Genomic DNA, 25,381 nt, shown 5'->3' with positions numbered 1-25,381 from the left:
TGCCCCTTTCTCCCAGCTCTAATGCAATGTAAGGGGGAACTTTTTCTTTCTTATAAACCTTGCCTGGCATGTTTTTCCTATGTCTGTATTCCCTCATAAACAATAGGGCTTTCTGAGTTCGGGCTTTCTAAAACAATTTACCCCGTGTACAAAACAGCCCATCGTGTTCCAAGTCATTCTGAGAGATGGCAGCCTGTCCTTATCAGACCAGTTCTGCAGTAGCAAATGTACTGTGATTTGCTCTGTGGATTGCTAATTGCAGCATTAACCTGAAGGTATTATCAGAGCAACACTGAAAGCGTTTCATAATAATAATAGTAATAATAGTAGTTTTAATAATAATTCTGTACTTGCACAGAATTTTTCATTCTGAAAAAACCCAGAATATTTTTACAAACTTCGCGGAGTCCAGATGCTAGGACTAGATATTAAAGTGATGGGAGTACTGAAAATGTCATAGCCTAGACTAGCTCACCAAAAAAATCACTCCTGTCTCAATATCAAACATGCAACTACTTGCCGGTTAGAAGAGGGCAACACTTTAACCGGACCCACGATACAACAGAAATGAGCTTGACAGGATCTAAGGAAGACTCTGATGTCCATTTGAAGGGACTGGGTGAATTAGTTATAATGAACACGGCCACAAGTCAGCTCAAGTGCCCAACACTTTGAGAAACGATGGGGTTACAGTTATAAATCACAAGCTAAACGATCTGTTTACAAATGTCACTTTTATACTTTAGGCAAATCCATCTGCCTTTTGAAGTAGTAAATATTGAAGGTAATACTTAAGTTAATATCTAACGTCTAAGTTAACATCCTAGCCCAAGCTTTTGAACCTTTAGGCCTCAAAGTAACCACCTAAAATCATATTTACTCCCTAAATAATTGCCCACCTATTAAGAGATACCAAGTCTTTACAGATCCTTGTGACTTCAGTGGCAGCTGCTGGCACTCAGCATTTCTAAATGCCACTTCTTTAGGTGTCTAAATATGGAACCAGGTGCTTCCATTTAGGCACCCAGCTTTAAAGATTTACTGAGTCTATATACTTCTGCCATCCAAAGCCATCAATTTTCATACCCAAACCACTGAAATCAATGCAGAGAGCAATATTTCAGGAAAGTTACTTCAGTACAAAGGAACAGGTATGTGATGTGCACGGAGACAGAGGCAGCATGGGAGGCTCATGCAGACATGCTGCATGCTTGAGTTGATTGGAAAACATTGCTGGTTCCAGATGCTGTTAGAATAAGCAGTTATCTCTGAGTCAAAATGGTTTGTGTAATTGTTTCGGTTTCACAAGAATTTTACTTCAGAGTGGGACCGGAAAAGCCCTTGGCAATGAGTCAAATATACTGACTCATTATTTTTTAGAACAAAATGGTTTAATTTTCCATTTTCCAATAACAATTTTGAAAACGAACAGAACCCTTGGCAATTTTCTCAAATAACCCTAAATGATCTCTCCCCCCCGCCCAATTTTACTTTGAACAGAATTTTGACCTGTGGAGGGGAGTGAGGGGTTGGGGGTAAATTGTTCAGTTCAGAAGGAAAACAGCCTTTGAAATCTCAGACTGTTGCATGAAACAACTTCCCTCCTCTGCACAGAGCCACCGCACATTTTACATGTCTCTAATACTTTCCATCTGCAGGCAACGGGGTCTCCTTGTGCCAGACTTTCTTCCACCTACTAGATGTTTAAGTAGACTTAGGCAGTGAAGTGCAATTGTATTAGACCCTGTTCAAGTCCACTAATGCATCCACTTTTATGATACAGACGTCCATAAGAATGAGTCACACAGCAGTGAGGAGGAGGACCCACACACCTTTTGTATTAACCATATATCAAGGACTTGAGGAGGGAGTCTATTTATACTCCTAATAGTTGGAATAGAACTTGGCCTTTTGTAGATAAATAGCAGGAACATTGTCAAGCATGAATTATCCTGAACAAAAATGTGTGCCTGATGTTTCAACCAGGTTGACACAGTATATGAATACATGGCGAGGAAAGGTCAAGAGGAATTCTCAGGAAAGAGCCCGCAGTGGGAAGCTGTGTTGTTATCACGGCGCAGTCCACATTCAAAGACAACAGTCAAATATTTCTGTCAAACCAGAAGGCAAGTCCATAGATGAAGGGCTTGGCTAACTTGTTTTTTGGTCTTAGTTGTAACCTTTTAGTGCTGCCAATCAGGATTTTGCAGTTGTAAATCTGGCATCTGGAAATCCTGACCTTTGGCACAAGGATCAAACATAGTCTCAAAAGTTTCAGAAATCTAGTAACACAGGTGGAGCTAACGGGTGATTTAACAAGCTTGAAGACCCAGTGGGGAGTTGATTTCTCATACAGGCTGCATCTTCAGTGGCCACAATCATGGGCTGGTAGTAATTGGACCTGTACCTTCCGTAATATGCCCCAGCTGACATTTCAATTACCCTAAAGAGGAAGAAAGAAGCCTGCATTCTCAGTAGGCTCTTCTCCTAAATGCTCTATTATCCAGTCATTTTTGCACTGCAACGATACATTCCCACTACACATTTTTTCCCCAAAAGGATAACAGATGATACTTGCCTGTAATGATGCCATTTTTCTCTACAGGTTCTTGCCAGCTGACCTTGAGAGACGTGTCCAGAATCTCAGTGAAGCTCAGGTGTCCCACAGCTCCTGGCTCTGGCAATCAGAATGGGAAATCTGTTAATAGGAGAACCCCACTAACTTTTGATCCGATTCACATGGCAAGGTTAGGGCTGAAGAAATAAAACACTGAGCTGAAGCCAATGGAAACCTGCAGGAAATATCAGTAAGAGCTGCAGGGAGGAGGGGAGATGCAAGGTGTTTAGAATCACTCTGGCTATCATCACATAAATTATTTTATCCAGTCCTCATCCTGACTGGGCAAAGCAGTATAGACTGGCAGCAGGAGATTTACACAGAACTTGTTCTCAGCCTCTCTTCTTGATCTAATCTAATTAGAACAATCAAGCTGGCTCGATCCTGAAAAGCAATTGCATTTCTTGTTCTCCCTCAAACCTAGCAGGCAGCCTACTGCTTTCCTCGTGCCTTTGCAAAGAGTGATCACGTCTTTTGTCTGCAAGAGCAGCACAGGCTGCACACTCACTTAGGCAAGGACTTTTAACTTTGCACGATCAAACCAAGGTCAGACTGATGCAGCCAGTGCTTGGATAAACTCTCTTCAAACAAATCGAAAAACTGCCAAGCATGATGGCAATGATCTTCTGTGAAATGTGTAGAACTGTGTAAAACTTTGAATGTATCTTTATGGCGTAGCTCAAGAGCTCCTAAAAATTTCAGTTCCCTGGTGTACAATGAAAGAGTATAAAATGGAACGACTGTCAAAAATGTGCCTTCCTCCCTCAATTTTGATCTTCAAGGAAGACGCCCTGGCTGGTTTCTGATCCAGCGGCTGTTCTCTCTCCAAGTGATGCACTGGAAAGGGAAGTTTTTGCTCACTTTATATTCACAGTGCTCCTGTTACCTGGATCCTTGCCCAAGTCTGCTGTCCTCTAGCTCCACTGACATCAGTTGGCAATTTCTGGGCTGCAAATTTGTTTCACATTTGTTTCCTCTTCACTTTAGTCTACTTTCTTATTCTCCTCCACCTACAATAAAGCAAGCCTGCCAGTAGGCTGGCTACAGCCACATCTGCGATTCTGCAGTCCCAGCGAGGAGAAACCTATGAGACCGTTCTGCAATATCCAGCAGTCAATGCACAATGCAAAGAGCTGCTAATCTGGTTCAGCATTCAGGAGTGCATATCTGCAGTGGGCGTAATCTCCCCACCCACAAAGTGCTGCCTTTGCAGTCCAATATTAATGTTATTGTCAAATTTTAAAAAGAGAATATTGTTTACACTGAGCCACCAAAGCTCATCTCTCATTGGCTGTCAGAGCATGTTTGATCTACAAATGATCGGCAACCTGATTTTATTTAAAATAATCTAGAATCGTTGTAAACAAAGGCAGAAAGTAACCATCTGTTAGCAAAGGTCTGGAAGGATTACATACATTGTAGATTTATTTTGTCCACTATTCAGCTGTGGTCAGTAAACTCTGAAATACAATCCCAACAGTTCAAAAAAACTAAGTCTTGGAGCCACTCCTTTGATTCAGTGCGTCCTCCTCAAAGATACATCCAGGATGCAGGAGGACTCCAGGGTACTGCTTATTTTTTCTCAAGCTATGGTAATACAAAGGGAAACTGTTTTTTGAACAGTATTTAAACAATTCATACTATCTGTACAGTGTTAAGCAAATATAATAATTGTTCCTTCTTGTCTTTGTGCTTTAATCATTGGGTAAACACTTATGAGGTTAGATTATTGTCTCGCAGGGTGCATCCACACATGAAATCAGTGTGCATGAATAAATTCTGGTACAATCCATGCTGGAGTTCACTGCTCCTGGGTGCAACGTTTACATGTGTGCCTGGGACTGCAGCACATTGAGCCAGGGCAGCGCAGCCCCAGCTGGCAGGGGCCGAGGGAGTCAGCCTACCAGCCCAGAGCTGCTCTGCCCCAGGTCAGCATGCTATGGAGGAATGGGATGGGGCATGAGGGTGCTCCAGTGCAGGGCTAGCTGGCAGGCAGCTCCCTCCCTTGTTTTCCAGCCAGCCCTGGTCACTGGCATTGCAGCGCACTAAATAACTCCGCCGTAGGACAGTACTTGTGTCAGGAAGTACTAACCTATGGCAGAGTTAATTAGTTTACTCCAGCCTAATAGCACTGCATGTGTAGACAGTGACACTTTACGGCAGAGCTAATGAGTCAACTCCATAGTAAAGCACACGTGTAGATGCCCCCACAGATTTCTAATGATCATACTGCCGTCTCAGTGATCTGCTAAGAAACAGATGTTCTAGGCACAGGAAATCTGCTCCTTGAGCAAAGAAGGCATCATAGGGTCTAACATATGGACAAGATAGACCATGGAGGAAAATCCATGGACAACTATTTCATTTTTTATATGGGCTTTTTCCCCCAACATTCACCCAGTGGACAAGTTAGGCAGTCTTTAGCATGTTACTTCTTGAATGACCACGCAGTCCACAAACCGATTCGTCTTTCCAGAAACAACACCTATGATAACTTACTGGGTACCACAAACGGCAAAATATTATTCCTAAAAAACTTGCCTGTCTGTTAACCACTTTTTTTCTCATTTAAATATAATCATGGTGTTCAGTGAGGGGAAAGAGAATAAAAGCACTGTTTGGAGTCAAGATTACTGTGAACAGATGACAGGCCAGGCCACCTTCACACACCTTTGCCACTGCAATTTCATCTTGATCTGCAACAAAGCCATGCTAGACATGTTGGCCCCAAGCTTCTCCTGAACAACCATCTTCAAAACAGCCTGACTGGGCAAGATGCATAGATTTTTTTTTCAATGCAGCACTGATTTACCAAACTCATCCTAATTTATCGCTACAGATTTGAGTCCAATTTGGCAGTCTGAAAGGCTACAGCATTGTTCTGATTCTAATACTTATAACATGCCAAAAAAAGCTAATTGTATAACTCGTTGTAATATGCAAATAAACATGTTTGCAGAGTACTTACTGGGGCGGGGGGGACATATTGGGGCAGCTAAAATTAGTCTCCTTAAGCCATATTCAGGTATCTAAACTCCTAAAGAGACCAGACTGATTTTCAAAAATGCTGGACACTTGTATCTCCCATTGACTTCAGCTGGTGGCTCAGTGTCTCTGATAATCAAGTCATGTTTATGCTGGCCATATAGACAAATTTGGGAGTTTAATATAAAATGCCCAGGTTTGCAAATCTCAGCCATCACTTCCAACAGAACAATCTTCAAGCACTGCAGCTCCCTGAAAGCTGAGCGGCCGTGGTACTCACTGTCTTCGAGAGTATGCAGCAGCTGCGGTGTGCTCTGTGGTCCATCCCCCGGGGTGGTGAAACACAGGACTGATGTATAATAAGCTGTGAATTTCTTCAAATTGGTAATGCAGCCACTGTGAACTCCATGAAAGTCCGGAGCGATGGTGACCACAGTCACAGTCTCTGGTGCATCTACCGGCCATGCTAGGAGCTAGATAATGTAGAGAGAGAAGAACGTTCATTAGACATTATTTTCATTCACAGTTTCATACAGTTGATGGCCAACACCTCATTAATCCAAATGTAAAAATACAACATTAAACAACTGTCAGCTTTGTCACTGAACATACTGATATAATGTTTTGACTACATTCACGGGAGGGATTTGCATATTACTTGAACCTATAAAAAGAGAATAAAAAAACATGCTTTAGAAATGGCAACCAACATTTTTTCACCTGGGTGCCAAAGTTTAGCCTGCTAAATTCATATCCATGCACACACCAAACCGGCTTGTCAAAGACTCTCAGCACTTAGAGCTCCCATTGACCTCAATGGGTTTTCTGGCAGTGCGACCTTTTTGAAAATCAGGACACTTCTCTACAGGTACTTAAGCATGGCCTTCAGCCCTTGACTTCTGGCACTCTGATTTGAAAACACGGAGTGAAAATTTTAAAAGCACCATCACGGTTTTCAATTACAACAGCCTTTTAGAGACGTGTCCCGTTGGCTGTAAAGCGTTAGACCTTGAAATAAGAACGACTTTCACTGCGGTTGATGTTCCTAGGTTTTCCTTTAACTATTCCTCCCCTCTGAAAGTCAGGCAACATGAATAAACATAGAGAGATGCCTAAAATGACCCACGTGTAAAAAAAATTAGCGAGTCTTCAGCTCCAGATAGTCAAAATATGTGTTTAGTAAGACTATAGGGAGTCATTTTCACCTGAATGTTCTGTTTCTGAGACAGATGAAATGGTCTGCTTTACAGCTGCCTCAAATTTAAATGTGTTTCAAAGATAAGAACAACATTAATAACGGCTAAAGCTAATATAAATTTGCTTCTCCTTTCCAAGTTATATCTGTGGAATAGTATGGAAACTGAATGCTAACGGTGGTTGTGCTGCTCTTTCTGGACAGTGGCCCATTGCATATTGCTCAGAAAATATACCAACAAAATAAAAGCCAGCACTTCTGCCAGTGAAAGATATAACGGGCGTAACCCTTTGGAAAAGCAGATACTTGGCTGACTACTAGTAGTTTATAACTCATTAAAAAATCATGTAGTACATGAACATGCGACAGAAATATCCTCCTCAAGCTATTCACAGTGCAATCCAGAATTCCCAGGTGAAGCAAGAACTGCAAAGCTATTGCAACTGGAAACGGTTAAAGAAATCCAGACAAAGAAAATATTGATAGTTTCAGGAAAGTTGTCAGTGTCCACTGGGAAATATAAATCGGGCTTTTAGTGTCTATGTACAATTGCGAAAGAAACTGCAACTTAATTTGCTGTGCAAATCTGAGCAGTAAAGCTCTTCAAAACTCTGGCCCAAAATGTGGAATGTGATGCAGACAAAGCTTTTGAATGAAACAAGAGCAAAGAATTTAAAAGACGGGCTCCGCAAAGTTGGTTGTGCTCCTCCTGCTTGGACGTTCACCAGATGCCGTGTCAGGTCTCAGTCCGCTTGGCTGTGCAGAATCTGCACATAGCCCAGGCACTGTGCCTGCCTTATAGCCTCTAGGAATATTCCTGAAACGCAGATCCTCTAACAACCCCTCCTAAGAGCTGGACCATGTGGTCCAAGTGCCATCCCTCGGACCTAACGCTGTCCCCTCTGACAGCCACATACTACCCTCTCCCAGAACCACAGACACGTTGGTGTGTGAGCTACATTTTAACTCTAGGGCTACAACACAATGAGAGAACGTGCACACATATGCACACATGGTCGCACACACAGATGCTACACAGCCCGCCTGAAACCACTGATGCTCTTTGCTTAACCATTTGAGAAACAAAGATCTAGCCAAAAATAAACCCTGTATTTAATTCCTTTGCTTCAGTTTCTCCCATGCTATGGGACATAATATAGTCTGGGATCAGGTCCTCGGGGGCAATTCAAGATCCTTCTTTCTGGAATATGTTTTGTCTTCTGAACCGCAGTGGAAAGTCAGTTCAGCATACTTTCTCTGACCTTGGTTGGGGCCACAGCTACATCAGGCCCTACGTGGACTCCTGTATCATTCCCTCTGCACCTGTGCATTTCTGTGAAGCTTCCCCATTCATTTCTTTTGGGACTCCTTTTTACAACCCTTCTTTGACTCACTTGTCCTTCTGCTCTGCTTGGGGAACTTCGACCCTCCAAATCCCTTCCAGAGCAGTAGGAAGTATTTGGTTCTTTCAGATCTAGTTATCTTTTTAGCACATCTCTTGCTGGTCCTCGAAGCTAAGCTTTCTCTACAGTCTCTGTTCTGGTGAACATGTGCTAGAAGTTGTTAGTGTGGGTGAATACACAGAGGTATTTCACGATACAGCAATATTAACACTGTAACAGCAACTGGAATTCCTACATTGTACATATATATATCCCCAAATCACCACCGTTGTATAGTAAAGAAAATATTTTGGACGAACTCCCAACCCCTTTAAAATCAGCAGGAGATTCACCTCTGCATAAACTGAACTGCAGTGAACAAATTTTCAAAGGCACAAAGGTTAGTTATACTTACTCAACTTCCACTGATTTTCCCTAACTTGAGCCATTGAAAATCATCGCCCTAACATCAAAGGGCTTGTAACGCATCAACTGTTCCTTTCCTTTGTGGCAAGCACTGATACAATCAGGAGAGCTTGCATTTGGGGCAGCAACAGCTCACTAAATTCAATGTACATCTCCTTCAGAATATATTACGGATGTGAGACAACATCTTTGCTATACAATAAGCGTGGAGATGCTCAATCTGGCAGGAACAGTCGACCTATTACACACCCAGGAAGCTAAATTGCCTTGATTCAAATCTGGCTTCCATTTACCTTGTATCCCTGATTGATACCATTGATGAACTGCTGCGGTGGAGGGGTCCACTGAAACTGGATGGTGGTGGAATCCACAGCTTCAGACTGCACGTTCTGCGGTGGAGCCGTCGGCACTGCTCAAAGTCAGCCGGGAGGAAAACAAAATACAATAGATTAAGGGTGGGGTGGGCTGGGGGTGGGGAGGAGAAGGGAAGATGAATAGAGACACCTTTAGCTGCCACTCATGAGTCTCAGAAAATAACAGCACTAAGAAAAGGGGTATGTGATTTATGATTTTGGTACCTAGCAGTGACTTAAAAGGAAAGGTAATTGGGTTATTTCTCATTTTCTATTGGAGAGTCTTTTTAATGGGAAGGGGGAGGAGATGAAATGATTCTTGTGGCTTATTATTCCACAGATGAGCTTCTCATAGAGACCCGAGACAGAACCTTAGATGATGATAGGTGAATACATCTCTTTCAATTATCCATAGCTGTAAGGGGAATCAATGGTTTCACCAAGAAATTCCTCAAGTCCTTTAAAATCAAACTGTTCTTCTATGCAGTCATGCAAAGATAAAGTGTGCACGTAGAGGAATTCTAATTGTGGAATTATAGGTTGGTGACAGCACCTGTTTATCATTTACTGTTGTGAAAAACATATTTTTATGAGCAAGTATTACCGTGTGGGTTATAGCTTAATCCCTGGAATAAATGGTTCTTTGCTCATTTGCTTTTTCCATCTTGATATGCTATTTATTCATACAATATGAATATGCATTTTTAACCAGTATGTCCTGAGGCTTGTGGAGAAGCCAGCAAAAACACCATGGGTGCCTCTACCGATTTAAGGCAATTTAGCCCAATTTAAGGTGCATTAAGGGTGCACGTCTACACATGCGCGCCCTTAATGCACCTTAAAAATGGCAGTTTTAGGCCATTTGCACCTAAATGTGATACCTGCAAAAGCACACATCTAATGTAGGCGTGAATAGCTAAAGCACATTAATACATGTGTAGATGCATTAAGGTTCATTAATGCTGTGTATGGACTGACTTGGGACTAACTTTAGTCCCATGTCAGTCTGCACACATGGCCTTAATGAGCTTTAATGCATGCACGTGTAGATATGAGCCTAAATCGCCTTAATGTCCATTAAACTAATGTGCATTAAATTTAGGTGTCCCTAAATGCACATGTAGACACACCCCATGTGTCACAAATATTTATTCAGTTTTCCACTGGGGATGAAAACCACACAATCCAGACCCATAGCCTGTTTCGAAGTTCTCAGTACCCCCCAAAATATTTCAACCTTTAATGCACTGTCTCTTTAAATACCTTGCCAACTATCTGTTCTGCTCCTTGTTTTTAGGGAATCACTGTGGTGGAAGAGGTGAAAATGGAAGTACTAATGGCCATGCTGCTTTCTCTGACACAATTACTGCAATTTTTTTACTAGGAAGCTGGTATTTGAGCATGAATAAGATGACAATATCCTTCTACCTCTGGAAAAGAAGTTGATTAAAGCTTCAAAAATATTACTGTTGCCAGCCACGTGCACTTCTATTCTATGCACGAGTGAACAAAACACTTGTCAAGAATTCCTCTGTGTCCAAATGGAAACTTTCCAGTGAAAGCTAAAGTCTTGGGTTGCAGGGAAGTGCCCACCGGTCCCTGTGCCCAGTGGGATTTGTGGTTACCTCATGCCTTCCAAAAGTGGGTCATAAACTTTTAAAGCTTAAAAGTGACTGGGAAAAGCCTCCTTCTCAGGAGGACCTAAATGCATGAGAAGCCACCATAAGTTTTTAAAGAGTGCAAAGATCTATTTGTCCACCAGACGCTACAATCACTGGAAATAAACAGAGGGGGTCATGTCCATAGCTGCAATGAAACCAGCAGAGCTATGAAAAGATATATCGGTCCACTAACAAATTTAACACAGAAACCCGTGAAATAAGCACAGCGTTTCAGGGTTAATGAAACCATTAAGCATTGCTTGCGTGTCCATCATCACATCGCTGAAATTCCTGGATATGGCCTGCAATTTCAGTTATGCCTATCACTTGTTTCTGTAAATCCTTTAAAAGCACATCACCGTTATTATCCCAAATGCCACAAATCTACACCAAAATCTGATGCTACAGCTCCTGGATTAGACATACAATTAGAGAGTGCTGGGGTCAGGATTTATCTTGTGCTGCTCTAAATTCCAACAGGGAGTGGGAAATTATTTTCGACCATGTATCATCATGCCCAGCATATGTTAATCAGGGTTATAATGTTAGCATAGTCATCTGCTAACATTATAAAAGTTCTTGGGGTCTGGAGAGTCAGAAGAACATTTCAATAGTACTACACACTGATAATGAATAGCATATACTACATTACTCTCATAAACAAGCCTCTTCTTATCAAGAGGCTTTGGTGAACTCTGTTTGTCATGTCCTCGGAGCTCGGAGATGTGTGGAGTTGCTTTCCTGTGTAGTTTGTCTATTTGATGGCTAACACTAGAAACGTTAAATGGGAAAAATCCCTGCATCCTTGCATATTTTTTTATGGCTCTTTATTTTTGTGCCAGAGATTTTCTATTTCAGGAGGAAACGATCAAAAGATTTTGTATGCTTAGTTTCATTTTACAGAGTGATGGGGACTCCTCCTGTACAGGATCTGAACGGGAGGGTTTAATCAGCGTAGCATCATACTTCCTCCTTTCCGTCTTCCTCTCTCCATTTCCTTTATTTCCACGCTAGCATCCTGTTTGCATATGTTACCCTACTGCCAGGCTGACATTTCTATAAATATGATGTTAGATATAAATGTAATCTGAAAGGTTCTGATTGACAGCTATGTCTCATTTAAATCGGAAAACATCTTCAGGAGCAGTTGTTCAAAGAGTGCAAACGTAAGTAAAGGTGACTGAGTACAGCTATACTGGATACATATGACTGTCATATAAACCTGTGCCTGAAGCGGCATTTCTACAAACCTATTCCTAAATCCTTTCTGTGGCCTGAACATAACCAACACGCCCTGCTCTGGGGCTTGTTTGCCACAGCCTTATTTTCAGGGTGAAGCCCTGACACCACTGAAGTCAACGGAAAGAACTGCTGTTGAACTCAATGGGGCCAGGACTTCATCCGAGGGCATTTTCGAGGCAGGGAAATCAGCCTTGTGAAAGCTGTCACATGCCACAGCACTGAAAATTTCCTGTTAGAGATGAAAAACGGCACCAGCAAAATACCGGTTTCCATTTTGAATCTTCACTTCACCTCTGCGGATCCCAGAGTGACACTTGGAAGAGTTTACTGAAGTATACTGAAATGCGGATAACCAAATATGTTTCCTTCAGTTCTTTTTTGAAATGTGAAATAGTTTTCTTTCATTAGGAGGTAATTTTCTAAAACAAGAATAAATCACCATAGAGCAAAAAAACCAAACAAACCCCGCTATGGTAAGAAAAATGATGAAAAAACATGACCAGAAAACAAAAGACTTGCTATGCTGGAAATAATTATTCCTATTATAATTCATCTTTGGATTCCTTTATAGAAAAATCAAAATCTGCATCTTAGTGAATACATTTAAGAGATGGCGAGTACAAGGCTGTCTAATATGCAGACACTTAATTTTATTGTAGAAACACAATACAAGCCATTTTTATATTTTTAACTGAAAAAAAAAATTGGCTTTATTACTCCTAAAATTGACTTCATGGTGCCAATGCCAAGTTCCTTCTTTGTGTCTTGATATTACATTCTTCCATAGCATCTGAATGAGTTTACATTAAAAACTAAATTGGAGGAGAGCTCAATGTTATATTTACATTGGATCTGACCTACTGGTCAATCCACGAAAACAGAAATCGTTCTTCAGATAAACCAGGAGCGAGCTGCTGACGCTGAAACTGGCAACAGAAAATATTTCTAATTGTCCATATTATTTAGTTTCTTATATTCTGTCGTTCTCATTACCGAACAGCATAAGAACGGACTGATCAATATTTATCGACAAAGACATCCCTATGTATGGCTGCACGCCGGCCTTTGAAACGTCTTTTATGGTCATGTCTGGCATGATAGCTAGCATCTACCACTACCAAACTACTCCAAACTGTACGTGACATCTTCTGGACTTCCCTGAATTTCAGAGCATGGCTGGTCTGACAGAACCAACCTTTACATGCCTCCTGGTAAAGTTCACTTGGCTGGAAATGTATTAGAATTCAACTCCTTCAATTGTAAGTTAATACATAGCATTCGAAAACTACTCTAAGAAGAAAAGGTCATGGAGGCACCGTGGATGAAAGCCATTAAATGGGATTGGCCGGCAAGACAATGGGAAGAAGGGAAGGAATTAAGGATAAGCATGCGTTCGTGTTATTGCTCTGCCTCTAGCTGTATGAATATGCACGGAAACCTTGTGCCAATTCAGACAGCCAGATGACAAGTTTCAAATGTAAATCTTTAGCGCTGCCTTACAGAAAGATCCCAAGCTCCCCACCTTCAGGAAGCCGACTTCCACATCTCAATCGGGTAGGCTCGTAGCACTACGGGATTTTCACTCTGAGAAATCAGTTGTTCCTTTAACTGGAATTGTTCAGCTGCGTGGCCAGGCTGGGAGCTCGGGGAAGAGCTCTGCCTCAAAGGCAGAATTCTTGCCTTGCAAATCTTGATCCACCCCTTCAAGGAGTGAGTCCTATTCCTGCCCCACAGCTGGCCAGTCCCCTTTGTTTTCATCTATACCTCGGTAGGTACAAAAAGAAAGCAGCCCCTGCTAGAAAAGAACTGGAGTTGTGGCCCATAAAGGAGAGCAAGGCTCCTTGCTCCTTCCTATCTTGGGAATTCATGGAGCATACCAGTTAGCCCCAACATGGGCGACTGGTGCCTCCCGAGTCTGGGGACGCACCAGTGGGGCACAACCGGAGGGGGGGGTCCCTTAGAGGGGGAAGTGGCAGGGGGCCTGCTGTCAGCACTTCTGCTGCTGGTGGAGCCAATTTCAGGGGGGGCACTAGCACTCTCCATGCCCCTCTACTAGCCAGAGCACTTGCTGTCAGTGGGGCACCAGGGCTCTCGGGGGGGGGGGCACATACCCCTTTGTGTCCCCCCCATGCAACGCCTATGGCCCAAGCAACTGTTTGTACTACACAGACTCCCCTCAAAGGGAAGAGGGTCTGCAGGTCCCCTCCTCTCTATTGAGGCATCTAAGCCTAAGGGGAAATAAGGAGAAATCTACTTTTTATAGATCTACTTTTCAACCAATGCAGAACATAGTGCTTGTTGGGGAGACTCCTGATCCAAGGGCAGCAGCTGCATTCCTTCCTCAGGATTATTTTCTAATTACAGAAGGAAACCCTGCTGGCAAATACTCAGTCAACTGGGACAGATTTCCTCATGCTCCTCAGCTGTAGGCCTACAGCATCTCTGTGACTCGCTGTGTGCTGCTGAGAGGAAATCCCTACAGACCTGGTTGAGCACACCCGTATTGCCCTTATCTTCCTCCCCATCATGCCACCAAGACTCACTAATCTGGTGGTTGCTAGCTCTCGCATGCTCAGGAAACACCACTCACTCAACTGCTCCCAGCCTTTATGAACAGCACAGAGGCATCCAAGTCAGCCTCTTAGAGCAAAGAGCTAGGCTAGAAGTGGGGTCAGCAATATAGATTTCTGTCTTCAGGGCATCAGACAGATGCTAAAATTACAACAGTTATCCTGTGGACAAATTCTGTGGTTTCACAGCCGGGTTGAGAGACAGATTTAGATCTGAAGTTGTGACTTCTAAGGAAGGATGAAAAAACTTCACAAGCTATGAAGAGTGGGAGAAGAAAGCGATGACCTCTTAAGCCAGGCACAGACATTACACTTTCACTGGTATAAGGGATCAAAAATTGGTCTATACCTGTAACACAGCTGAAGCTCAGCACACACTGATTTTCAAATGGGACTAAGATTTCCCCCGGCCACCAAAGTGTTTCATAGTTGCTAGGCTCGGAAGGGACCTGAACAGATCATCTAGTCCGACCCCCGTGAACGTGTTTTTCTGTTCACTACCGATCTAAACCATGAAACTGCATAACATAAAACTGCATAAAATAGACTGATTCGACCTTGGGCTTTTTGAATGTCTGTAGCTAGCCATAGTATATGAGCTGTCTGAGCATAAATGAAGCAGCATTTAATTTGGGGAGGAGCTGTCCAAGACAGAACGTCTCCGACGTATAGAAAGTTTAGACGATCCAAGTGGCAGCAGCAGACTGAAGAGTGGTTTTCTCTCTTTCTCTCCTGAACTAAACACAGAAAGGGGAAAAATGTGGTCACAATCTAGCGGGGAAAGGAAATATCACCACCACTCAATCAGCTCTGTCCGGTTCTTAAAGAAACACTCTTTTGTGCAGGGGCACTGGCAGCCCCCAGCTCTTCATACACTGAGCAAAGGTCCTGGAGGACATTCTGTTCAAATGAGCAAAAGTTACTCTAAGCAGGAAGCAGGCACAAGCCCCTGTAAAAGGTAACATCAAAGTAAGGAACAGCTGGAGAAGGTCTGATGAAGAAAGGGGTATATATAGACACACCATCAAAGGATTATGCTGAATACCGCTCTGCAAAAGGCCTTTAAGGTTTAGCAACAGGCAAGCCCTCTGCCCTCTGCAGCAGGATGTTCAGTACTTTGCCAATAAGTCTCTCAAAGAACTTAATTGACATTATATAGTTCAGCTGCTGGGTACGCTCCAGTTGGAGGTATTTTACAGGCTTGGTCGTGAGTTATTTTGAAAACGCTGCAGACAGCTTTCAGTAGGTCTTTGGGCCACCACTGCTAAATGCCAAAAAGACTAATTAGAGTCTAATCAGATGGCTTTATGGGTAAAAGCACAGGTCATACAAACAATGGAGGTTCACTGAGATGGAAGGTGGAGGGGAAATCAATGTCAATGTGCTGATCCACTCCCAGCACTCATTTCCTGCCAGGGTTTTTGATTGCCTGGCATATCCAATTAATGTCAGCTATTTTCGGTACCTTTTCATCCACAGAAAACAACTTTTGGACAGCACAGCTAAAATCTCCTTGTGTGTGTGTGCAGGTGTGTGTGTACAGGCAGGAGGGGAGTGGGAGAACAAGCTGCATCGGTGGCATTTGTCTTTGGCATCTACTCTAGTTCACTTGAACTTAGCTATAAGACGGAGAAGCAATTACCGTATTAAAACTCTATTACAGTCAGTAAGACCATTTCCACCTATGCTCTGCCTTAAATTCCTAGCCTCCTGCTCATTCGGTTTAGATGGATTCAACAGCCAGGAACAGACACAAGCAGCATGTTCCTATACATCCTCCAGCAAAGTAAGGTGTGTGGCACAGGGCAATGGCACATGACATATGGAGAACCAATATCAAACCCAGCTTCAGTTTAGACTGGAGCTGAGCAGCTTCCTTCCTGTTCAACTCCAAATGTAAAAAGGCTTCAAACTCTTTTTTGAGTGGGCTGAATGCCTGAGGCCTTCCATACAAACCTCACCAAGGCATACCCTGAGGGATGACAATGTCCATTTTGTAGCTATTCTACTATTTACCAAATCCTGATATGAAACGAAGGAAAATGTCTAGTTTTTCATCTGGATGTTTATCTTCCTGGGATCCTATGATCCCTGCTGACTTCCTGCCCCTGGGACAGGGGGCCGGACTCGATGATCTTCTGGAGTCCCTTCCGGCCCTAATGTCTATGAATCTATATTCAACCATATCTAGTGGATAGGAATTACACAAAGATGAACAAGTTACTATAGATTAAACACTTCCGCTGCATCCTAAACACTTCTACGAGTTAATCTGAATGCAAGACTGACTCCGCTTAATTTATAACAGGAGGTATATCCTTATAAATGACAACAGATAGCCAATCAATACGGTCTAATAATAATGGTGCGCACTGCCTAGGGACATTAGTCACTGGCAGGGTTAAAGAGAAGGCATTGGAAGTCAGAAGCCTGACCTTAGCAGACGGAGGGTTAAGGTGTTGTGATAACTCAGAATGTCCAAATAAACAAGGAAAATGCAAACCAATGCCCAAAAGAAATTTTAAATTCTGAGTGCAAACCAATTCTCTGCAGAGGTGTGGACTTCAATGCGATATGCCATATTAAGTCCACCTAGTAGCAATCAACATTACAATATACATTTCCAGCTCTGTCAGACCTGTTTTCTAAAGGGGACAGAGGATATCTAGACCGTCTACCTTGCAAGACTGGATTCTCTGAGCTATCACCTGGGCAGTTCCCTTGGTCTTTTAACTGTCCTGGTAAACTGCGGTGGCACTTGGATTATCTTTTCTAAGAAGCCCTGCTACAACCTGAACTGTATTTAATCACCTAACAGTGTACTCCTACCAACAATTAGCAAAGTATTACACACACTTCACAGATAAAGAACTAACTGATGTACTGTAAAATGGTAAGGTTTTTTTTGTGGATAGTTTAGTTGTTTTATGACCTGTAAAATAGAGACCACAACGCTGTCTAATGCTTGGAATTAAACATTACCCTGCGATTCTGGAAATAAGTAGAAACTCTGAGGGTCTGCTTTGCAATGTGCTGCAGCTTTTTAAATACCAATTTGACAGGGTAAACATGCCTTACAGAGGGTACAAATGTAATTAAAAATCCTTTTATTATAGAAGTACTAATACCCTCTTTAGAGCACCTGAACATTGCCAGAGAGATGTAAAGGAGCCCTAACGTCACTGAGAAGTAGGAGCTGTGATTTCTCTCTGCTCTGGGTAAATGTTTAGATCCCATTTAAAGTTCTCCTTTAAAATCCTCAGTCTCTTGAGAATCTGCTTACCTATATATAGGTAAACACACCACAAATCCTCCCGCTGTTTGTTCACTCTTTCAAAAAAACCAGTGGCTACAAAGGATTTGTAGTTCCAATTTGCTCACCTCCTTGTAAAGTGTACTCCGTCACCGCTCGGCTGAATGCTCCCAACCCGGCTCCATTATAAGATGCCACCTGGATTTCATACTGAGTCCAGATGATCAGGTCTTTCACCAAACAGTAGTTAATCTCTGCACTGGTGATGTTCTTATACTGGTACTCCCCGGGGAGGCCTGCCAGGCGATACCTACACACAGGAAGAAAAATTCATTGCAGTCAATTAAATGGCATCAATTATAGCAAATGCACCGACTAGCAAAACAACTTCCTCCGTGAAGAGGCAATATCCAAATTTTTATTGCAGAATTATACAACGGATGATAAAAAAAAATCATCAAAAACAACCAACTAACTCCTGCTAAGACCCTATCCTTCTTGACTGCTACGGTATTTATAATCTGATCTCACTGAGATTACATGCTCGGGGCTAAACAAAACTGGTATTTTATCCTGTTTTATGGTCGTAGAAAAATTACAGCTTTTTAAATGTGGCTTGTCTAGTAAAAGCGGTGATTTAGTGCAAAAAATATCCCTGACGTGATTTTTATCAGGGTGCTGCTGCAAATCAGTTTGAGAAATGCTTGCTCTCTCAGCTCCTGAAACCTGAAAAGGAAGAGCTCAGCGGTGTTAAGACCTTCTGGTGTCAGGGATTACCAAGCTCCGGCCTTCACCGGGAATTCACTTTCACAGCATGTTTATACGAAGGACAGAAATAGGGGCTGCTTTGGGACCAAAGGTAATGTTAGGAATGAGAATGAGACAAAGGGCTGCTTGGTGATGAAACAAATTTGCAAATAAGGGTTCGCTGCAGATATTCTGCTGGAGAGATGTGGAATGGAAGAATTCAATCCGTGGTTCCCCCGTTGAAGTGGTGGTATGGAAATTGGACTCCCTTTGCGATGTGTACCTTCACACTCTGGCGAACGACTGAGAGGGAATAATTATTTCAGAAAACAACCAGCCCTTGGAAATTTGAGGATTTGGAGCAAGCCAGTTTGCTTTTTCCCCTTCAGGATACAAGCTGTACAGTAGATGCTTACAATATGGTAATCAACACATCAGAAATATGTCGCCCAAATAGCAGTCTGACTTGCAAATGAGACATTACCATTCGGTGAAAAGACAAATATGGAAACATTTGGATTCTTATTCATCACATTATTTTTATGCTGTTTTATTTACCCCTTGCTTGAAAATAACCAATTAAGGCTTGGTGATATGAGAAAGGTTCACTGATTCACCTTGCAGCACAATTTTAAACGGTTTCAAGTTAAACCAGTGCCACTTCTCTCTGCGTACAAGACCTGGTTTCAACACAGATTTTGGAATAGATGCTTCCTGTAGAGATCTCCAGTGCGGCTCCCGGTCACTGCCTGTGCGACTTTCTGCTTCGTATTGCAACACTACTGGAGCGTGGTTGCAGGCCAGCGTGTGAAACGTGAACCCAAAATCATGACACACGCAGCAAAGCCGTGTGAATTTTTCTTCGGATTATAGTGCGTCTCTCTGCCTCCCTTTGAATGCAATACTGGCTTTTCTCTTCCTTGCTGGTGGCTGGGAAGGTTGTGTGAGTCTTGGCAATGTCAGCTCTTTGCATAGCACTCTCCCTTTTGTCTCACACATGGAAGACAAGGCGTGGACTGCTCCCGTGATCTAATCTATTGTGCTCTTAGCATGACACTCCTCTAAACACAACACCGCTGGTGAGAAAAAGGGCAGAGGAAGAAGGCCAATTCAGAAATGTCATGTCCTCCTGATTTATTCTCACCATATACTTTGATGCATACTGTATATGACTTGTGCACTGTACCTTCACTTCTCAAAGTGGGCGTTTTCTCAGTTTAATATATTCTTGATGCTGGGATTCTATGTTGCACCGATAGGGTGACCGGTGTAATATTAAAGTGGACATTTCCTGTATCAAAAGCCACTCAGAATATAGACCTATTGTACCCTAACTCCACTGAAACTAAAATTCCTCTAACTCACACATTTTGATTCCCAAGCAAATGTTGGGTGGGAAAGATTTATTTTTATGGGATAATTTTACATTCCTGTTGAACAAATGGTTTGTTTCTCCACTCAGGAGCCCATATGAAATATTTAAGCATGTAAAAATGTTTGCAAATTGAGGACAATGGACAAGATAACTTTCTAGTAATTTTGGAAGTGTTGTTACAGAGGAGACAGGGATCAACGAAGCTAATTTTCCATGAGCTGCAGAAGGAAATGCTTACATTAAACATCACTGAAAACGTTATATGGAGACAATAAGATAACAGAACAGGCTGCTAAGGGGAAGGAGGTATAGAACTGCAATCTCTCACAGCATTTATGGCCAGACTGGGTACAAATCTATAATGGGAAGTTTAAGAATAAAGAAATCAATCCTGATCATGTCTACACGTGCATTTACACTGACTTAAATTTACTGCGCAGTAAGTTATTGCACAGTAAATGGGAAGAGGCCAGCATCTACATGTGCGGGCATTAAGGCACATCAGCGTTGTGTGTGGACTGACTTGGGACTAAAGTTAGTCCCAAGCTGGTCCACACACACAGCGTGACTACGCAGTAAGACGTCCAAATGTGCGTTAGTGTGCAGTAATTAATTGGGCATAAATTTGATACCTGCATGATGCAGGTATCAAATTTACGCTCAAGTCAGCGTAAGCCGCCATATTTACTGTGCAGTATGGGCATGTATGTGTAGATGTGCCCCCTGTGAAGAAACAAAGGAATGGACTGGTGGAGCCATTAGAAGTCCCATTGATCCCAATCGCTCTGCAGCAGTTGTTTTCAAACTTCCTTTAGTCACGGAACCGTTTTGTATCACTTTTTCTGCCACACAACCCCTACCCCATCCTAAAGACTGATGTGGAGCCAGACAACCCAGCCTGGCGATGGCAGTGCGCCACCTCCCGGCCTGCTCCACCGTTACCCTCAGTCCCTCCATGGAACCCCGGCTGACCTGCTGCAGAGCCAGCACAGCTGGAAAACCACTGCTCTACAGGGTATCAGCACCTTCCAAACCTGTACCTTAGATTGTTATACATTGTTGCATTTCTCCTGGGAGGAAGTATTTTGCTCCTGGATCCCACAAATGCCCATGCCCATTGGCCAGCTTCAAGTACCTGTGAACTATGCTGGACAAAATGTGCTAACGCTCCCACCCTCCCTCTCAACATCACTGTGTTCAGCTGTATATTAACTGTGGATTGTGACTCATGGGCTGCAAAGCATTCCAGGGGCAAGCCTATCAGTCGGGCCTGGTTTAAACTGCAGGGCCAGCTCATGAATATTGTGGGCCAAGTGTGGTGGGGGCCACCATTCTTGCACCCACATCGGTGCCACCCTCCCCCCCAATTGGCTGAGGCAGCAGGCTTAGGGCCTGGTTTAATTGCAGCAGCAGAGGCCTTGGGAGCAAGGCTGAAGCAGGTGAGGGTAGGGGGGAAGGGGTTGCAAAAGGGACAGTGCCTTGGCAGACAGCCCTGGCACTGGGTAAGGGAGGGGCTGCTTGCTCCTCTGTGTGTGTTTTCTCTTCCCCCGTCATTAAGCCCCGGTGCCCGAGTTTTCCTGCCCAGAGAAGCAAACATCCCCTCCCCTACCCAGTACCAGGGCCATCTGCCAAGGCAGCCCCCAGGTGCCCTCCTCGCTCTCCGCCCCAGTTTTCCTGCCTGGAGGAGCCCACAGTCCCTCTCCTAACTCTCCCCAAGTTCTTTTCTCTCCCTGTCCCTTTTGCAACCCCTTCCCCCTTCCTTTGGCCTGCCAGGCTTTTGCTGCCCACTGGGGAATGCTTCCCCAGCTTGCAGCAGCCACCTTATTGCAACAAAATGGCATGATATGCCATATTGAGGCATTTTGTTGCAAATCACATTTTTCATGAAAATCACTTCATGTTGTGATTTTCACAAAAAATGCAAAATTGCAATTTAAACCAGGCCCTACCTATCAGGGTTTGTGCTCTCTCTGACTGTGTGTGTGTGTGTGTGTGTGTGTGTGTGTGTGTGTGTGTGTGTGTGTGTGTGTGTGCATAAGTGTGTGTAAAGGGTTGTGCCAAGCATTGCGGGGGAGGAATGAAGGGCACCAGCAGATCCAGGGGGCTGTAGGGGGAGTGAGATTTTGGGGGTTTTATTGGAGAATTTGTGATTTTTTTATCAGGGAAAACCAGGATCCCTGGTCATCAGCAATAAAAGATGCAAAATCAGGGAAAAAATTACCATAAAATGGCTGGAGAAGAGAGAATGGAAAGACACAGGTTTTACCAAATGAGGTATTTATTGTGTTTTCATTTCTTCAATTCTCTTAAATATGAAAAAGATCATTTGGAAAACGCATCAGTGAGAAAGTTGAGGTGGAGGCAAGAGCTGTACAAACACCACAGCTGAACCATCTGTCATTGGGAATCTTCTCCCTGCCTCGGGATGATGAGGTGAGTATCCACACTCACCAGCTTTCTTAACCTTTGGCTTATCCAGAAAACCTTCATCCAGTTCACTATCACCTGAGCAGACCTTCCGGTGCTAGGAAAGACAGGAGCACTAGTGTAGATAGACCCGGGAATGTTTCTTGCTGTAATTTTTCACGGGTGTAGAGGACACAACCACAGAAACACCAGCCGAATTCTGTATCCTGTCTCGCCTAAGGCTCCAACCACTGCATGGGGTAATGCAGCACTAGGCAGTTTCCTACACCAATGGCTAGTTTAGACACAGCCTTCTTGAGCAGAGCAAAGGCTACAGTTATCTTCTCTGTGTGCAAGGCAGCAATACTGCCAAGCAGCAAACATATTCTGTAGATACATCTGAGAGATGGTAGCGAAACCTTAGAGAGACTAGGAGAGAAATGTATTCTGAGGAGTCTCTTAGTCTCACCCTTTCTTAGGAAGCAACACATGGATAAGCAGACAGATCGGACCAAGTGGCTGGTTTTAAGTTATCAGCTTGCAACTCTTCTTTGTTAATTATTATAGGCAGGTTGAAGAGAGCTTATTTATCTTACTGATTTTTAATCCGAAACCCAACCTGGCCAAGTTGACTTGATCTGTCACACCCTCCTTCTTTATTTTCTCTGGAAGAAAACTAGTTTACTGATCAAATTCCTATCCTTTGATGTAAATCGTTGTTCATTGTTTCTTTGGTGTGATGTATGTGAAGACTTGTCTACACAGGGAAGTTACAGCACAGGAAGCGAGGGTATAAAATTACAGTACACTAGATCCTTTGTATTGTCTCCTCATACGAACGCTTTCAGTGCCTAGCACTTCACTTTCAAGTGGAGTAACCTGTCTTGCACTCACTGGCTAGGGATAGAAGTTACACATAAACCAGTATAAGTGATGAGAAACCAGTTCAAGCCTGTAACACAACGGAATTTCAGTGCACATAAACCAGTTTCAAAATGGCCAAAACTACTTTAAGAGAAACCTGGATGGATGTAGTATCAGACTTACCTGATTTAGTTTACATTGGTTTACTGAACTTCTACCCCAGATCCCCTCCCGACTCAAGTTAACTCACAGTTCCCCCCAGCATCCCAGGATGCTTTGCACCTCCCCTGCAAACTGCCCCAAGCAAGGTGGGCAGGTCAGCCTTGGCCCAAGCTGTCTGCTCCAGCCAAACAGGGAGGCATGATCTAGCCCCCCCCGCCCCCCCCAGCTTCTGGCCTGAGCCACTGCAGGCATGCAGCTGCATTTTCAGAATCAAAAGGGAATGTCTGTTCACTTGCTTACTGGTTCAATCTATGCAGCTTAGACTAACTTGCAAAGACTGAATCAATTCAGCCTCCAGCTTTGTGACTGTCTGTACTCAGCCACTGTGTACCTGGACAGTGTTTATATGGAGAATTTGTGCTAAGTGGTACGTGCTGGAAATCCAGACACTAGCTTGCAGGCTACACAAATCTTAACTTTTAATCTCTCGACTTCTTGATCTTTTGTTTGTCTGTCAGACACCATGCACATCCATAGCACTGGGCAAATAATTCCTTAACGCTGTTTTCTTTTCAGTTAGTCACACCACCGAGATGCCAGACTCTCATCCACTCACATTTTTAGCTCCAGAGTCTCTAGGCTAGGGAACAAGCTGGATGCTCACCTTAGGATGTACCCATGGAGAACCCCATTGTGTTCGCTTTCAGGAGGAGGCTGCCACTGAACCATGATAGATTGATTGGTGCGGCCGCTGGCCACTATGTTTTTAGGAGGGGCGCTCGGGGGTTCTTCTGGGAGCATCAACCTAAAGACAAAAAGAATGTGATGGGAAGTGGGCACTGAGATACAAAGACAGATAGCTTTTCTAGTTTAAGTATCCGTTACATGTGAACCAGCTTTGTTTGCTAACATCTGACGACCAGAAAGAAATATAATGCTGATCAAACCGCTGAAGACATGCATGAGATAGTTACAACAAATCAACATAATAGAAAATCAGTTAAGCAAGCAACAAGAAAGACAGCTGAGGTAGCCTTATTCTGTCTGCATCACCCAGGCTGCCACATCTCTTTAAAAAGATTACAAGCCTGAATGAGTTAGAGCTCAGGTCCAGAATCTGTGACTCCATCCAAATTGTTTCCTTCAGCTCCTTCAATATTTTTCATATCAAACTCCTACATTTTGCAAAAGCCATTTAGAGTTCAGCTGCTCTGTAATTCAAGCTCACAGCAAGCTTTGGTTCACAGAGGAAGGGAGATGCCTTTGAAACTCAAATTGATGAAGCCATCTTTCTATGTCACATCTGGATGAATTCCAGAAGTGACACTGCAGTGACAGGGTGAGCGCTATGCCCATTCCACAGTTAACCACTGTAGTTTAGACAATTGAAAAAAAATATATTTTGGCCCTGTACGTACTCGTTTCATTGCCTTCTGAGGTCCTGTTCAATTGCTACTCCAAGAAGATGGCTTCATTTTGCCCCCTCTACCTGTTGAATGTGCTGCTCCTGCTAATTGTCATTACAGCTAATTACTGCTCAACCTTGTTGAGCTCTTTATCCAGCCATGAGTGGCTGTCAAGTGCCCACGCACATCCCCACTGCGGCATTAAAGGAGGTTTCATTTAAACATCCTGAACAACTGAGAGATTTCTACGCCAAGTATTGAGCATTACTCCACAGGCAGTCCTTTTTACCCCGGGATCTGTTTTTACTCTACCTGCTGGTCTCAGTGCTGTACTGGCCTTTTCCCACCTGGTTAACAGCACACACCCTAAACTGGTAGGTTCGGGCTGGAGTTAACCCACTCACAGTCACATCGGTCATCTTTGGATCCACGTTCGAGAGGTGCACCTTCCAGGGGGAGTCTGGTGGAGCAAAAGACATTTGGAAAACATTGAGGTACTTGTTAAAAAGCCCTGCAGAAACAAGACAGCATCTTGGCACTATGGTTTTTTCACTTCTTTCCGCAGAAGGACTTCGGGAAGAAGTTTCTGTCCAACAAGAGAAAGCTTTCTGTCAACCCGTATAGGCACATTGCACATTTGTCTATTGGAAAGTGAGGCTGCACATGTCAGGGCATAATAAATAAAAACTATATTCATTAACATTTTAATAAAAGAGGAAATGAGCATGATAAAGACA

General features: G+C 43.3%; 1 protein-coding gene across 3 annotated transcripts in view; it reads right to left on the bottom strand.

Annotated features, from left to right (window-relative positions):
• The window catches only part of SDK1 (sidekick cell adhesion molecule 1), a 683,598-nt gene that overhangs the window by 128,908 nt on the left and 529,309 nt on the right, over positions 1-25,381 (bottom strand). For all 3 annotated transcript variants that reach the window (XM_019494663.2, XM_014610818.3, XM_019494664.2), the window contains exons 15-20: positions 24,957-25,104; positions 23,903-24,043; positions 17,813-17,994; positions 8,899-9,014; positions 5,883-6,075; positions 2,579-2,677 (exon numbers count right to left, since the gene is read on the bottom strand). In XM_019494663.2, the coding sequence (XP_019350208.2) occupies positions 2,579-2,677; positions 5,883-6,075; positions 8,899-9,014; positions 17,813-17,994; positions 23,903-24,043; positions 24,957-25,104 (879 nt within the window). The remainder of the gene's footprint in view (positions 1-2,578; positions 2,678-5,882; positions 6,076-8,898; positions 9,015-17,812; positions 17,995-23,902; positions 24,044-24,956; positions 25,105-25,381) is intronic.

This window comes from Alligator mississippiensis, chromosome 13, assembly GCF_030867095.1.
Source record: "Alligator mississippiensis isolate rAllMis1 chromosome 13, rAllMis1, whole genome shotgun sequence".
NCBI lineage: Eukaryota > Metazoa > Chordata > Crocodylia > Alligatoridae > Alligator > Alligator mississippiensis.
The sequence above is the reverse complement of the archived record's forward strand: the minus strand, read 5'-3'. Positions and strand labels throughout refer to the sequence as shown.